Raw genomic sequence first — 13,270 nt, forward strand, 5'->3', positions numbered from 1 at the left:
GCATTCGTACAGATAACATATGTGCACTTACCATGCCCAGTGACTGTAAGGGTATGTGTGCTGCAGCTACCCTCCACATTGTCCAGAGTGAATACAATATGAGCCAGACTGTTGTATTTTGCGGTCCTAAAAGGTGGCAGAGACATTGGCAGATAAGAACGTGATTAGCTTTATTAGGTGACTCAGTGATCGTTAAACAAAAATTACACAAACATTAAATTAGTCCAATAAAAATGTTATTGTTAAATCTATACATAATACAGTGGTTCCCAAACTGTGTGCCGTGGCTCCCTGGGGTGCCTTGGGTTGGTGGTCCAGGACCAATTAAAATTATTTATGGTCAATGTAAAAGGCAAAGACATTGCTGGTGGTCAGTAATAAAATATGTGTACAAACAGAAGCTAATCATGTCTCTCATTCATAATTAAACCTTTGTATGACATATAAAACAATTTACTTATTTAATTTTTTTTTTATTTCTGAATAAGAAACTTTTGGCCTAGGGGTGCCATGAAATAAATTCTGATGCTCTAGGGTGCCGTGATTTGAAAAAGTTTGGGAACCACTGACATAAGAGATTCCATGGCCTGCACACGTAGAGGTTAGTAAATCAATGTACTGTATAACAACTAAAATGGTGCAAATATTGCACAGTAAGAATAAAGAGCGCTGTCATTTTCTACACTAGGCATGTCTGTGAATGCACTTTTTGTGCATGTCACGTTACTGAGGAGACTGCAAGAATTACCATATTTCCCCAAAGACACTGTCTTTTTTTCCCCAACAAAAAACACCATAGGGCATTTTTTACAGCCACCATGTCCCCAGTCCTGCTTTTACAGCCACTATCCTGCTCCTCACCTACAGCACTTTGCAGTTTTTCAGGCTTTCCACCGGCGGCGCCTATTTACTCCGCTCCCACCGTGTACAGAAGCCGCGTGGATGTGCGCTGTGACGGCATGCGCAATGCTCCCTTGGGACCGGGAGCTGAAATCTTCAACGGTACAAGGGCTGATACTGTACTGTACAGCATCCCTCAAGCAGGGTGGCAGTGAGGGGATAGCGGGGGTGGAGCTGGGGGCATTGAATTTAGTGCATGGACTCAGGCAATGGGAATTTTGATGGGGCTTATTTTCGGGCTAGGGCTTATTATCGGAGAAACACGGTACTCATTCCAGCAACTGCAATGCCCTGTAGTCACGTAAACAAGGATACGCTTCTCTTTGCTCCATAAACACATCATAGAATATGACAACTTTTTAACTTTTTATTATAACAATATATTTACATAATTGAAATACAGGTTGAGTATCCCTTATCCGAAATGCTCGGGACCACGAGCATTCCGGATAAGGGAATACTCCGGTTTTTGGAATATTTTTTTTTTAGGCATACTTACCTGCCCCTGGTGCCCACCGGCGCACGTGCGCACTCACGCAAAGCACTCCTGGGACCGCTGGACACGCCGGAGAGGATGCTGAAGGCCTGCTATGGACGCCGGAGGACTTGGTAAGTATTAAAAGAGGGTTAGGGGGGGGGGATTTGAATTATTCCAAAAAACCACGGTTTTTGGAATAATTCGGATACGGGATGCCCGGATACGGGATACCCGACCTGTATTACTGTTTTGCACACCCAAAACTCAGCACACCTGTTCTATCTATTATTTGTACAGTAACATCTGGAATGAGCCAGGCAGTGTTACACCACAGCTCTGAATTACCTCTTGCCCATGATATTTGTGTATTATTCTTAATCCACCAACAGATCTCTTTTAATAACTTAAAGTTTGCTTATTTTTATGATAAATCCTAACTTAAATAGGGTTAATTACAATAACATGTAATCTGTCCACAAACATGTTTAATGCATTAAAGTACTAAATGATAAAGAAAAGAAAATAATTGCATATGAAATCAGTGTTTAAGGAAAAAAGTAAGTTGAGTATACACTGGTGTTTTATATATATAAAAGGATAACAGTAATAACAATGGAACATCTTGTTGCAGCAAACTAAATTGGAATTCTATTTGTATGTAGCAGCTACAAACAAATAGAATACAGTTGGCAAGCACACCCCCCTCTCACGCTAATTAAAACATCTATTGTAAAGATTTATTTCTTTTCAGTTTTTCATCCATTGGTTGTAAATAGCTACAATGATAAAGTAACCGCGTATATATTAATAGTGATATTAGGTGATAGAATAACTCACGGCATGTGAGGATTGGAGAACAAAACAGCTTCTGGCTCAGATTCTTCAGGTTCTGAATTAAATTTCTTCCCTGCAGATTTCCCAATTGAGTTTCTAAGCTTCCGCGCAAGTTTCTTGGGAGTGTTTGTTATAGACGATTCCTCCAAGCTGCAGCTATATACTTCCAGCTTTAATTGAAAGTCTGGCCTTGCCTCAGCACTGCAAAAACAAGTAAACATCTGCTGTGTTGTAAATTAATATTGCACAATAAAAAATATATGTACTTTACATTAAAGGCTATAAAACTCGGATAGATGACTCAATAGTGTGTTATAATTAAGAGAATATTAATAATAGCGCAGTTCCTGAAACATGAAAAGGTAAGCATAAAAACTACTTAAAGCATAATACAGAATAAAGACATAAATGAATGTGTATTTATAGATTAGAAACCCATATGCCCATTTTTACCAGGCTATCAACGATTAGCGACACAGTGCAAGTGCCCTGCTATTATTATTATATTCATATACGGAAGATGGGAGGGGGGGGGGGGGGGTTATTAATATATGGGTGCGGCATTCCATTCCTCATATAGTACTAGTCTATGGACACTTAATGAAAACATAAAATTGATGTGATAGCTACTACTTCTGTTATCCTCATTTGTTGCCTTGTGATAGTCATACCTATATTCAGGGACCAAATGCGTGCCTTTATTCCAAAGGGACAATCATAACCATGCATGGATATAAAAGTGAAAGGGTAGTATTCAATGCGGCTGGCGAGGGGGTTAAACAGCGAGGATTGCAGAAAACCAGTGATCCTCGCTGTTTAACCCCCTCGCCCTATTCAACGTTACGGTGCAATCCTCCCCGCCACAGGACGGCGAGAATTCCCCAAAACAGCGAGACCCGCGGCTAATGCAGAAAACCCGCTGTATTTAGCCGCGAGTCTCGCTGCTTCTGGAGCCGCATACGCCAATTCCCTTCCCTCAAAAAACGGAGCGAGGGGGAATTGGCGTATGAGGGGGGTGAGTTGAATACTGACAGGGCGAGTGGTGACAGTGAGCAGGAAGCCCTGCTCGCTGTAGCCGCTCGCCCATGGAATTGAACACACCCCAAAGACTGAGAAGTATGGTTCCAATCAGGGGTGTCAGAATGGGGAGAAGGCACCAATGCTGAAGGCACAGCAAGGAGGCACCAGGCTGGAGAGGTGCTCTGCTATGCCCTGCTGACATGTCTACCATTACTATTGGCTGCCACTGAAGGGGGAAGCATATACAGTTCTCTGGCTGCAGAGGCTCCATGGCGGGTCCTCTCTCTGCTGGAGCTGAGAGAGGATGCAGTGGGCTCACCCTGCAGCTTGTAAAAGTGTCTTCATCTGGCGCAATGTTTGTAATAATATGTACAATGTGCTCTACCAGACAATGTTTGTTATGAGCTTTTCCTGCCATAATGTCTATACGACTCTAAAAGGCAGAATGTGTGTTATGGGCTCCACCAGGTGTAATGTGTATAAGGGGCTTTACCTGGCAGAACTCACTCCCAGCTGCTCCATAGAGTTCCGTACAGGTACAAGCGACCAGTCTAAGGTGACCAGAAGCTAAAGGCACCAAAATTAGATTTTATCTTGGCCCCCTCCAACCAAAAAGCGTTCTGACACCCCTGGCTCCATTTATATAAATGCATTATTGAAAAGTCGCTGCCAATGCCAAGAAACATACGGCCGAAAAAGTGCAGTGACCTGATGAGTTATGTGCAGTCCTGAAAAACTATATATACACATTGCAGAAATACAGATTGCGCACACATGGTTAAAAGTACAGATCTGATTGTTTACTTGGAGTGGAGTAGAGTCACATTAAGGGGCCGATCCTACTAACACTGAAGGCTGCGAGTTCCCGTTCAGGTGCCGTTTGAACACGGAAAACGGCACCCGAATTAACCCTAACTCGCACCCTTCGCAGGGCCGATTTAGCTGAAAATTGCGCCCGGTGTGCTGACAATTCGCAGACACCGGGCGCATCCGCACCCTTCGGGTGTAATAGGATCGACCCCTAAAAGTGATCTTAAGGTGCAAAGACTTTAAAAGCAGGAAATCAGTGAGAGGTAATGCACAAAGGGGTCGATCCTATTACACCCGAAGGGTGCGGATGCGCCCGTTGTTTGCGAATGGTCACGACACCGGGCGCACTTTACGTTGGGCCGAATTTGCTGAAAAGTTGAGCAATTTTCAGCTAATTTGGCCGTGTGAAGTTATGGTTAATTCGGTGCAGTTTCCAGCGTTAAAACGGCACCCGAATGGGAACTCGCACCCTTTGGGGTTAATAGGATCGGCCCTGTAAACAGATATTAGCAGTGGTTACTGAAGATACTTACAATATAATTGTTTTATCAAAACATATATCAGTCATTGTTTTGTCCACCAGGACCATGTTCGTGTCAAATATTTCTTGCCCCAGCTTTAACATGCAGAAGACGGCATATCGCTGAGATTCTGGAAATAGAGCAGAGAATGGAGCCATTTATTGCTCGCTGGAACCTTCATTCTAGAAATGTTAAACAATGTGTACATAAGCCTATAGGAGGGGTTTCAAATGAGCTAGAATGCCGACTCACTGCAGGAGCACATTGTCCTAGGACCAGGATTACACAGAGGCACCAGGAGTTGGCATGCCTTTAAATCACACACTGATGCCAGTCACAAAATTCTACCAGGCTACGGACGTTGTTCAAAAAAGATAATGAAGGTCATTTACAAACATTTCTTAAGGTGCAAGCCTGAAATAAACCATAACAAGCAGTAATACATTCCCGTTTATTGTCCAACGTACTGGAAACAGAGAAAATCTAATTGACGATTGGGGTGAACTTGGCAAAAAAATTTAGCTTTTGAGCAATTCTAGTAAATAACTCCATGTGTAAGTTACTGTATGAGAGGAGTAGGATTCACAGACCTTTATTTTGCTTAGTAAAATCATATACAATGGGCGAGACAAAGATGAAAGTCCAAGGGGAATATGCAAGTTTAATGGTTTTTGAGAGATATCAGCTCCTGCCATTTCTGCATGCAACATGGCAGTTCTGAGGAAGACTGCGGATCAGAAAACTGTAGGTGGCTCACCCTTCCGCATTAAGGCAAATTGATAACTGGCGGATACATGCATTAGCATACGATAGTAAGACGGCTGCCAAAGCTAAAAGGAAAAAGTACCTGCAGGTGCATAGGACTCTGAACACGTACTGTTGTTTATGTAAGGCATATGCAAGAACTGAAAAGGTTTCTATATAAATTATTTATTTACAGTTTCTTATATAGCGCAGCACATTCCGTTGCCCTTTACAAAAGGAGATAGCGATACAACAAACTGGGTATTTACAGACAGTCAAAGGTATGAACGCCCTGCGCAAGCTTACAAACTGTAGGGAAATAGGCATTGACACACAAGGATAGATATTCTTTATTGCATTAATTCCCCCAGAATGCAAAGGTTCCTGGTGTGCCGTATGATACGTGACCCAGCAGTTTGGCCATGGGTCAGGAGGATAGAAAATGTGAAAAAGAACAGAGTGGATATGTGTGGCCTGTACAGTGGGGATGTGATTAGATAGGAACCGTATATATGAAGGTTAGGCGGCTAGTTCTGGAATTTGACAAGCTTGCCTGAAGAGGTGAGTTTTCAGGGAACGTTTGGAGACTGGAGTATAGCAGTAGCAGAAAAATATTTATTACTACACACCAATTTAAATTAATTGGCCCCATATCAATGGGCATATATAAATAGGGTTTATTTCATACAAAACAAGGCAGTACTCCATAATGTGTATCGCGCCCCAAAACTTTTTTGTCTTTATTAATAGAATTGTAGTGGTTAGCTGGGTTACAGCACGGTCTCTAAACACTGGCCACCACCCTTATGTTTATGGGAAGGAAGTGAGATGGCTTATTTTCATCTGTTTTAGCACCATGGTTTGTATATTTATGTTGTAACTACATTCTAATTTAGCTTTATCTATCGCTACCTATTTCTTATTTCATTTAAAATAACTAAAGTATATTAAAAGATGAGCTACAAAGAGCATTGCTATCCATTAATGGAAACATTATCTTGAAGGTATTAAAAGATTAAGTGTGCTGGCAGTGAATAAAAAGCCTATTACAAGTAAAAGCAGCTTATAATGCTATGAAAGACTGTAAATTAAAAAAAAAAATTGGAACTTAAAATGAAGTTGTTAAATATAGAAAAATAAAAGATGCATGAGTCTTATTTATAAGAACATTTATTTTTATAAGAAAATGTATTTTTTCCTAAATAAAAACAGTAAAAGCATTAAAAAAAAAAAAAGAAAGAAAAATGTTCACTGTACGCGTAAACAAATACACCTCCACATAATTGGAACTCAAGTCGCAGTATAGATTTAGATATATTTTGACCCTTAATGATCAGAAATTTGTATAGGTGTAAGGTGTCGTGCCAAGGTGTTAAGGCACTCATGCCTTGACCATCTCTGCCTGCTAACATCCTGCTATCAAGCCACCTCCTACTTGCTTGCGCCTCATGTCATCTGTCATTCTCCACTTCCCACTAGATTGTAAGCTCCTCAGAGCAGGGCCCTCTTCCCTCCTGTTGTCAAAGCCCTCTTCTCACATTTCACTCACAGCTCTCCCATACTCAAACACCCAGCGACCATCTTCGTCCACCAACCCCTAGTAGTACATTGATCAAGTCCTCACTACTTACATTTAAGCTTTAATGTGTATTTACTTGTGGCACTCTTTTTTTACCTGTATTCTATTTTTGTTTTTTATTTCCTGTAATGTTAAGTTTGGTCTCCCTGTACTTTTCCTTTGTACGGTGCCTTATAAATAAAATACGGTACTTGTGTATTTTGGCGGCGCCCATCGCATCGCATACCATAACGCATACGATGGTATGCGATACGACGCGATATCGTTCGATAGTGTACGATGGCATACAATTTTCAAATTGTATGCCTTTGTATGGCATACAATGCCATACGATGCGATGCGATTAAACATTGTATAAGCACCCTAATGGGTGCTTATACAATGTTAAGCACCCTAATGGGTGCTTACAATGTTAAATGCACCCCCACTATAAACGTGAACCTGAAGCGTGGCGAGCACAGCGAGCCCGCGAGGGGCGGCGGTACGCATCCTACGACCTTTTCATACCCCCACTATCCTTGTCGGCGTGGAGTTGAGAATAGAATAGTGTGGCGAGCCCCGTTTACCTGTGAAGGTATCCGCGTGCGCTCGCCACGCTTCGGGCTCGGTGGCTCGCCACACTATTCTATTCTCAACTCCACGCCGACGTGGATAGTGGGGGGATGAAAAGGTCGTAGGCCGCGTACCGCCGCCCCTCACGGGCTCGCTGCGCTCGCCACGCTTCGGGTTCACGTTTATAGTGGGGGGGTGGTGTGGAGGTGCATTTAACACTAAGCACGCATTAGGGTGCTCAAAAGCACCCTTTAGGGGGCTTATACGATTTTTCATCGTGTAGGGGGTCAAAATCGCGTCGCATCGCATGCCATCGGGTACATGGCATGCGATACGTTCATCGTACGATGTACATCGGGGGCGCCGCTATAATACACAAGTACCTAAAATACTAATAATAATGTCATGTATAAAAATCACAAATATAATAAATCTGGGGCACAAGCCAAACCCTCGCTTTTAAGGGTTATGCAAATAGAAGACTATGGACAAGTGGTAAATATTAATTCAGTGTAGATGTCATTTTAACGTGTTTTTGTGCTTATTTCCACATTAAATACAATATATGCAACAGGAATTAGGGCAGTGTGCTAGGAAGCAAAAATAAAAACATAATAAATGCAGTTTTTACACAGTTCTAAAAATGGGAGGCGGTTAGAAAATCTAATCTGTACGTACTTTGAACAATGACTGCTTTCATCATTAAGAATACACTGCCTTGTTTTGACAATTAACGCCTGTGTTTATTGGGTCTTTAATTCAGTATCTGTGGCTCCCTTTAAAGAGCTGTCTTTCTGACTTTTTTTTTTATCTCTGCATCAAATAATATGGTAGCTTTCATTATAGACGTAATTGCTCCTCTCTATTGCAAATCCAATACATTGCCCTAGCTCTATAGTGCTTCTCTAAGGTAAATGTAACCCGTACCATGTTCTCTTGGCAACTTGTATTGAAAATGCAATAAAGACACAGCAGTTGGCTATATAATACTAGAATTCTATTGATCTTATTGTCTTGGAGAGTTCTAAACATTGTACAGCTTTTCTTGCTGACATTACAGGGCACATCCATTAAATTGAAATGTAAATCCACTTAGTAGCATAAATATGAAATAAAAACTCTATTTTAAAGTGGGTACCATGAAAAAATCTATTAGGACATATTAATATCAGCTAAAGTTATGTTGTAAAAATAATTAAAACAAGGAAATATTTATTTTTACAGTTTAGTATGTGCAATACATTGACCCCATGCACTTTAACCTTTCATGTTACTCCTGGTTGGGTATAGTGCAGGTACTTTCACGGACACAATTGAACTAAAACAAACAAATCTTGTAGCCAACAGTACAATGTATCAATGCTTGGAGATTTGAAAAGACCAACATATCCCTGAATTGGCCAAAAGCATACTACTACTTAATGAAGGTCTTAACCCCTTCCTGACAGAGCCAGTTTTTGCGTTCCTGACAGAGCCCTTTTTTTCAAATCTGACATGTCTCACTTAAGTGGGGATAACTTTTTTTTGCTTTTACTTATCCCAGTGGTTTTGAGATTGTTTTTTCGTGACACATTGTACTTCAAATTAGTGGTAAATTTGGGTCGATACAGTCTGTGTTTTTTTGTGAAAAATACCAAAATATCGTGAAAAAATGGAAAATTTAGCGATTTGCAAAATGTTAAATTTTCTGCTTGTGAGACAAATAATCTTACCACTCAAAATAGTGAATAACTAACATAGACCATATGTCTACTTTATGTTGACATCATTATTTCAACTTCCTTTTAATTTTTTGGGACACTAGGAGGCTTACAATATGAATAGCAAATTCTCAAATTTTCAAGAAAATTTCAAACACTGATTTTTTTAGGGACCAGTTCAGTTCTGATGTGACTTTGAGGGACTTGTATGTGAGACACCCCCATAAATGATGCCATTTCAAAAACTGCACCCCTCACAGTATTCAAAACAGCATTTTGGAAGTTTGTTAACCCTTTAGGTGTTTCACAGGAATTAAAACAAAGTGTAGGTGAAATTTCAAAATTTCTTTTTTTTTGCAGATTTGCAATTTTAATACATTTTTATAAGGAACACAGTACATTTTACTAGAGAAATGTGACTAAAAATTGATTCCCCCAATTCTTTTGTTTTCATAAATATCCTATATGTGGCCCTAGTGTGCACGGTGACCAAACCACAGGCTTCATAATAGAAGGAGCACCTACTTGATTTTGGAGCCTCCTTTTTATGAGATTATTTTTTAGGCACCATGTAGGTTTCAAGGCACCATAAGATGCTAAAAGTTAGGAACCCCCCCACAAGTGACCCCATTTTGCAAACTACACCCCTCAGGCAATTCATCTAGGGGTATAGTGTACATTTCAAACCCCCAGGGGTTTCACCAATTGTGGTACAACTGGGCAGTGAAAATGAAAAATTATTTTTTTTACACAAAAATGCAGTTCTGGCTCCAAATTTGTCATTTTCAGAAGGTATGAAGGAGACAAAGCACCCCAAAATCTGTGCCCCAATTTCTCCCGAGTACGGCAATGCCTCACATGTGACCAAAAAATACCAGTTGGGTGCATGGCAGGACTCAGAAGGGAAGGAGTGATTTTTGGATTTTGCAGCTCAGATTCTGGTGGAATTTTGGTGGGTGCTATGTCGCATTAGCAAGACCCCCCAAGCACCAATACAGTGGAACCCCCCCACAAGTCACCCCATTTTGCAAACTACACCCCTCAGGGAATTCATCTAGGGGTATAGTGTACATTTCAAACCCCCAGGGGTTTCACCAATTTTGATACAAGTGGGCAGTGAAAATGAAAAATTACATTTTTTTACACAAAAATGCAGTTCTGGCTCAAAATTTTTCATTTTCAGAAGGTATGAAGGAGAAAAAGCACCCCAAAATATGTGCCCCAATTTCTCCCGAGTACGGAAATGCCTCACATGTGACCAAAAAATACCAGTTGGGTGCATGGCAGGACTCAGAAGGGAAGGAGTGATTTTTGGATTTTGCAGCACAGATTCTGGTGGAATGAATGGTGGGTGCTATGTTGCACCAATACAGTGGAACCCCCCCACAAGTCACCCCATTTTGCAAAGTACACCCCTCAGGGAATTCATCTAGGGGTATAGTGTACATTTCAAACCCCCAGGGGTTTCACCAATTTTGATACAAGTGGGCAGTGAAAATGAAAAATTACATTTTTTTACACAAAAATGCAGTTCTGGCTCAAAATTTTTCATTTTCAGAAGGTATGAAGGAGAAAAAGCACCCCAAAATATGTGCCCCAATTTCTCCCGAGTACGGAAATGCCTCACATGTGACCAAAAAATACCAGTTGGGTGCATGGCAGGACTCAGAACGGAAGGAGTGATTTTTGGATTTTGCGGCTCAGATTCTGGTGGAATTTTGGTGGGTGCTATGTCGCATTAGCAAGACCCCCCAAGCACCAATACAGTGGAACCCCCCCACAAGTCACCCCATTTTGAAAACTACACCCCTCAGGGAATTCATCTAGGGGTATAGTGTACATTTCAAACCCCCAGGGGTTTCACCAATTTTGATACAAGTGGGCAGTGAAAATGAAAAATTACATTTTTTACACAAAAATGCAGTTCTGGCTCGAAATTTTTCATTTTCAGAAGGTATGAAGGAGAAAAAGCACCCCAAAATCTGTGCCCCAATTTCTCCCGAGTACGGCAATGCCTCACATGTGACCAAAAAATACCAGTTGGGTGCATGGCAGGACTCAGAACGGAAGGAGTGATTTTTGGATTTTGCAGCTCAGATTCTGGTGGAATTTTGGTGGGTGCTATGTCGCATTAGCAAGACCCCCCAAGCACCAATACAGTGGAACCCCCCCACAAGTCACCCCATTTTGAAAACTACACCCCTCAGGGAATTCATCTAGGGGTATAGTGTACATTTCAAACCCCCAGGGGTTTCACCAATTTTGATACAAGTGGGCAGTGAAAATGAAAAATTACATTTTTTTACACAAAAATGCAGTTCTGGCTCAAAATTTTTCATTTTCAGAAGGTATGAAGGAGAAAAAGCACCCCAAAATCTGTGCCCCAATTTCTCCCGAGTACGGCAATGCCTCACATGTGACCAAAAAATACCAGTTGGGTGCATGGCAGGACTCAGAACGGAAGGAGTGATTTTTGGATTTTGCAGCACAGATTTTGGTGGAATGAATGGTGGGTGCTATGTTGCACCAATACAGTGGAACCCCCCCACAAGTCACCCCATTTTGCAAAGTACACCCCTCAGGGAATTCATCTAGGGGTGTAGTGTACATTTCAAACCCCCAGGGGTTTCACCAATTTTGATACAAGTGGGCAGTGAAAATGAAAAATTACATTTTTTTACACAAAAATGCAGTTCTGGCTCAAAATTTTTCATTTTCAGAAGGTATGAAGGAGACAAAGCACCCCAAAATCTGTGCCCCAATTTCTCCCGAGTACGGCAATGCCTCACATGTGACCAAAAAATACCAGTTGGGTGCATGGCAGGACTCAGAAGGGAAGGAGTGATTTTTGGATTTTGCAGCTCAGATTCTGGTGGAATTTTGGTGGGTGCTATGTTGCATTAGCAAGACCCCCCAAGCACCAATACAGTGGAACCCCCCCACAAGTGACCCCATTTTGCAAACTACACCCCTCAGGGAATTCATCTAGGGGTATAGTGTACATTTCAAACCCCCAGGGGTTTCACCAATTTTGATACAAGTGGGCAGTGAACATGAAAAATTACATTTTTTACACAAAAATGCAGTTCTGGCTCAAACTTTTTCATTTTCAGAAGGTATGAAGGAGAAAAAGCACCCCAAAATCTGTGCCCCAATTTCTCCCGAGTACGGCAATGCCTCACATGTGACCAAAAAATACCAGTTGGGTGCATGGCAGGACTCAGAAGGGAAGGAGTGATTTTTGGATTTTGCAGCTCAGATTCTGGTGGAATTTTGGTGGGTGCTATGTCGCATTAGCAAGACCCCCCAAGCACCAATACAGTGGAACCCCCCCACAAGTGACCCCATTTTGCAAACTACACCCCTCAGGGAATTCATCTAGGGGTATAGTGTACATTTCAAACCCCCAGGGGTTTCACCAATTTTGATACAAGTGGGCAGTGAAAAAGAAAAATTACATTTTTTACACAAAAATGCAGTTCTGGCGCAAAATTTTTCATTTTCAGAAGGTATGAAGGAGAAAAAGCACCCCAAAATCTGTGCCCCAATTTCTCCCGAGTACGGCAATGCCTCACATGTGACCAAAAAATACCAGTTGGGTGCATGGCAGGACTCAGAAGGGAAGGAGTGATTTTTGGATTTTGCAGCACAGATTCTGGTGGAATGAATGGTGGGTGCTATGTTGCACCAATACAGTGGAACCCCCCCACAAGTCACCCCATTTTGCAAAGTACACCCCTCAGGGAATTCATCTAGGGGTATAGTGTACATTTCAAACCCCCAGGGGTTTCACCAATTTTGATACAAGTGGGCAGTGAAAATGAAAAATTACATTTTTTTACACAAAAATGCAGTTCTGGCTCAAAATTTTTCATTTTCAGAAGGTATGAAGGAGAAAAAGCACCCCAAAATATGTGCCCCAATTTCTCCCGAGTACGGAAATGCCTCACATGTGACCAAAAAATACCAGTTGGGTGCATGGCAGGACTCAGAACGGAAGGAGTGATTTTTGGATTTTGCGGCTCAGATTCTGGTGGAATTTTGGTGGGTGCTATGTCGCATTAGCAAGACCCCCCAAGCACCAATACAGTGGAACCCCCCCACAAGTCACCCCATTTTGAAAACTACACCC

The 13,270-nt window shown here is 41.6% G+C and overlaps 1 protein-coding gene across 2 annotated transcripts in view; it reads right to left on the minus strand.

Annotated features, from left to right (window-relative positions):
- The window catches only part of RTKN2 (rhotekin 2), an 85,132-nt gene that overhangs the window by 22,622 nt on the left and 49,240 nt on the right, over positions 1-13,270 (minus strand). For both annotated transcript variants that reach the window (XM_083149148.1, XM_083149147.1), the window contains 3 exons: positions 4,576-4,693; positions 2,216-2,413; positions 32-126 (listed from right to left, as the gene is read on the minus strand). In XM_083149148.1, coding sequence (XP_083005274.1) covers positions 32-126; positions 2,216-2,413; positions 4,576-4,693 — 411 coding nt within the window. The remainder of the gene's footprint in view (positions 1-31; positions 127-2,215; positions 2,414-4,575; positions 4,694-13,270) is intronic.

This window comes from Crinia signifera, chromosome 6 (genome assembly GCF_055691185.1).
Source record: "Crinia signifera chromosome 6, ASM5569118v1, whole genome shotgun sequence".
Lineage (NCBI taxonomy): Eukaryota > Metazoa > Chordata > Amphibia > Anura > Myobatrachidae > Crinia > Crinia signifera.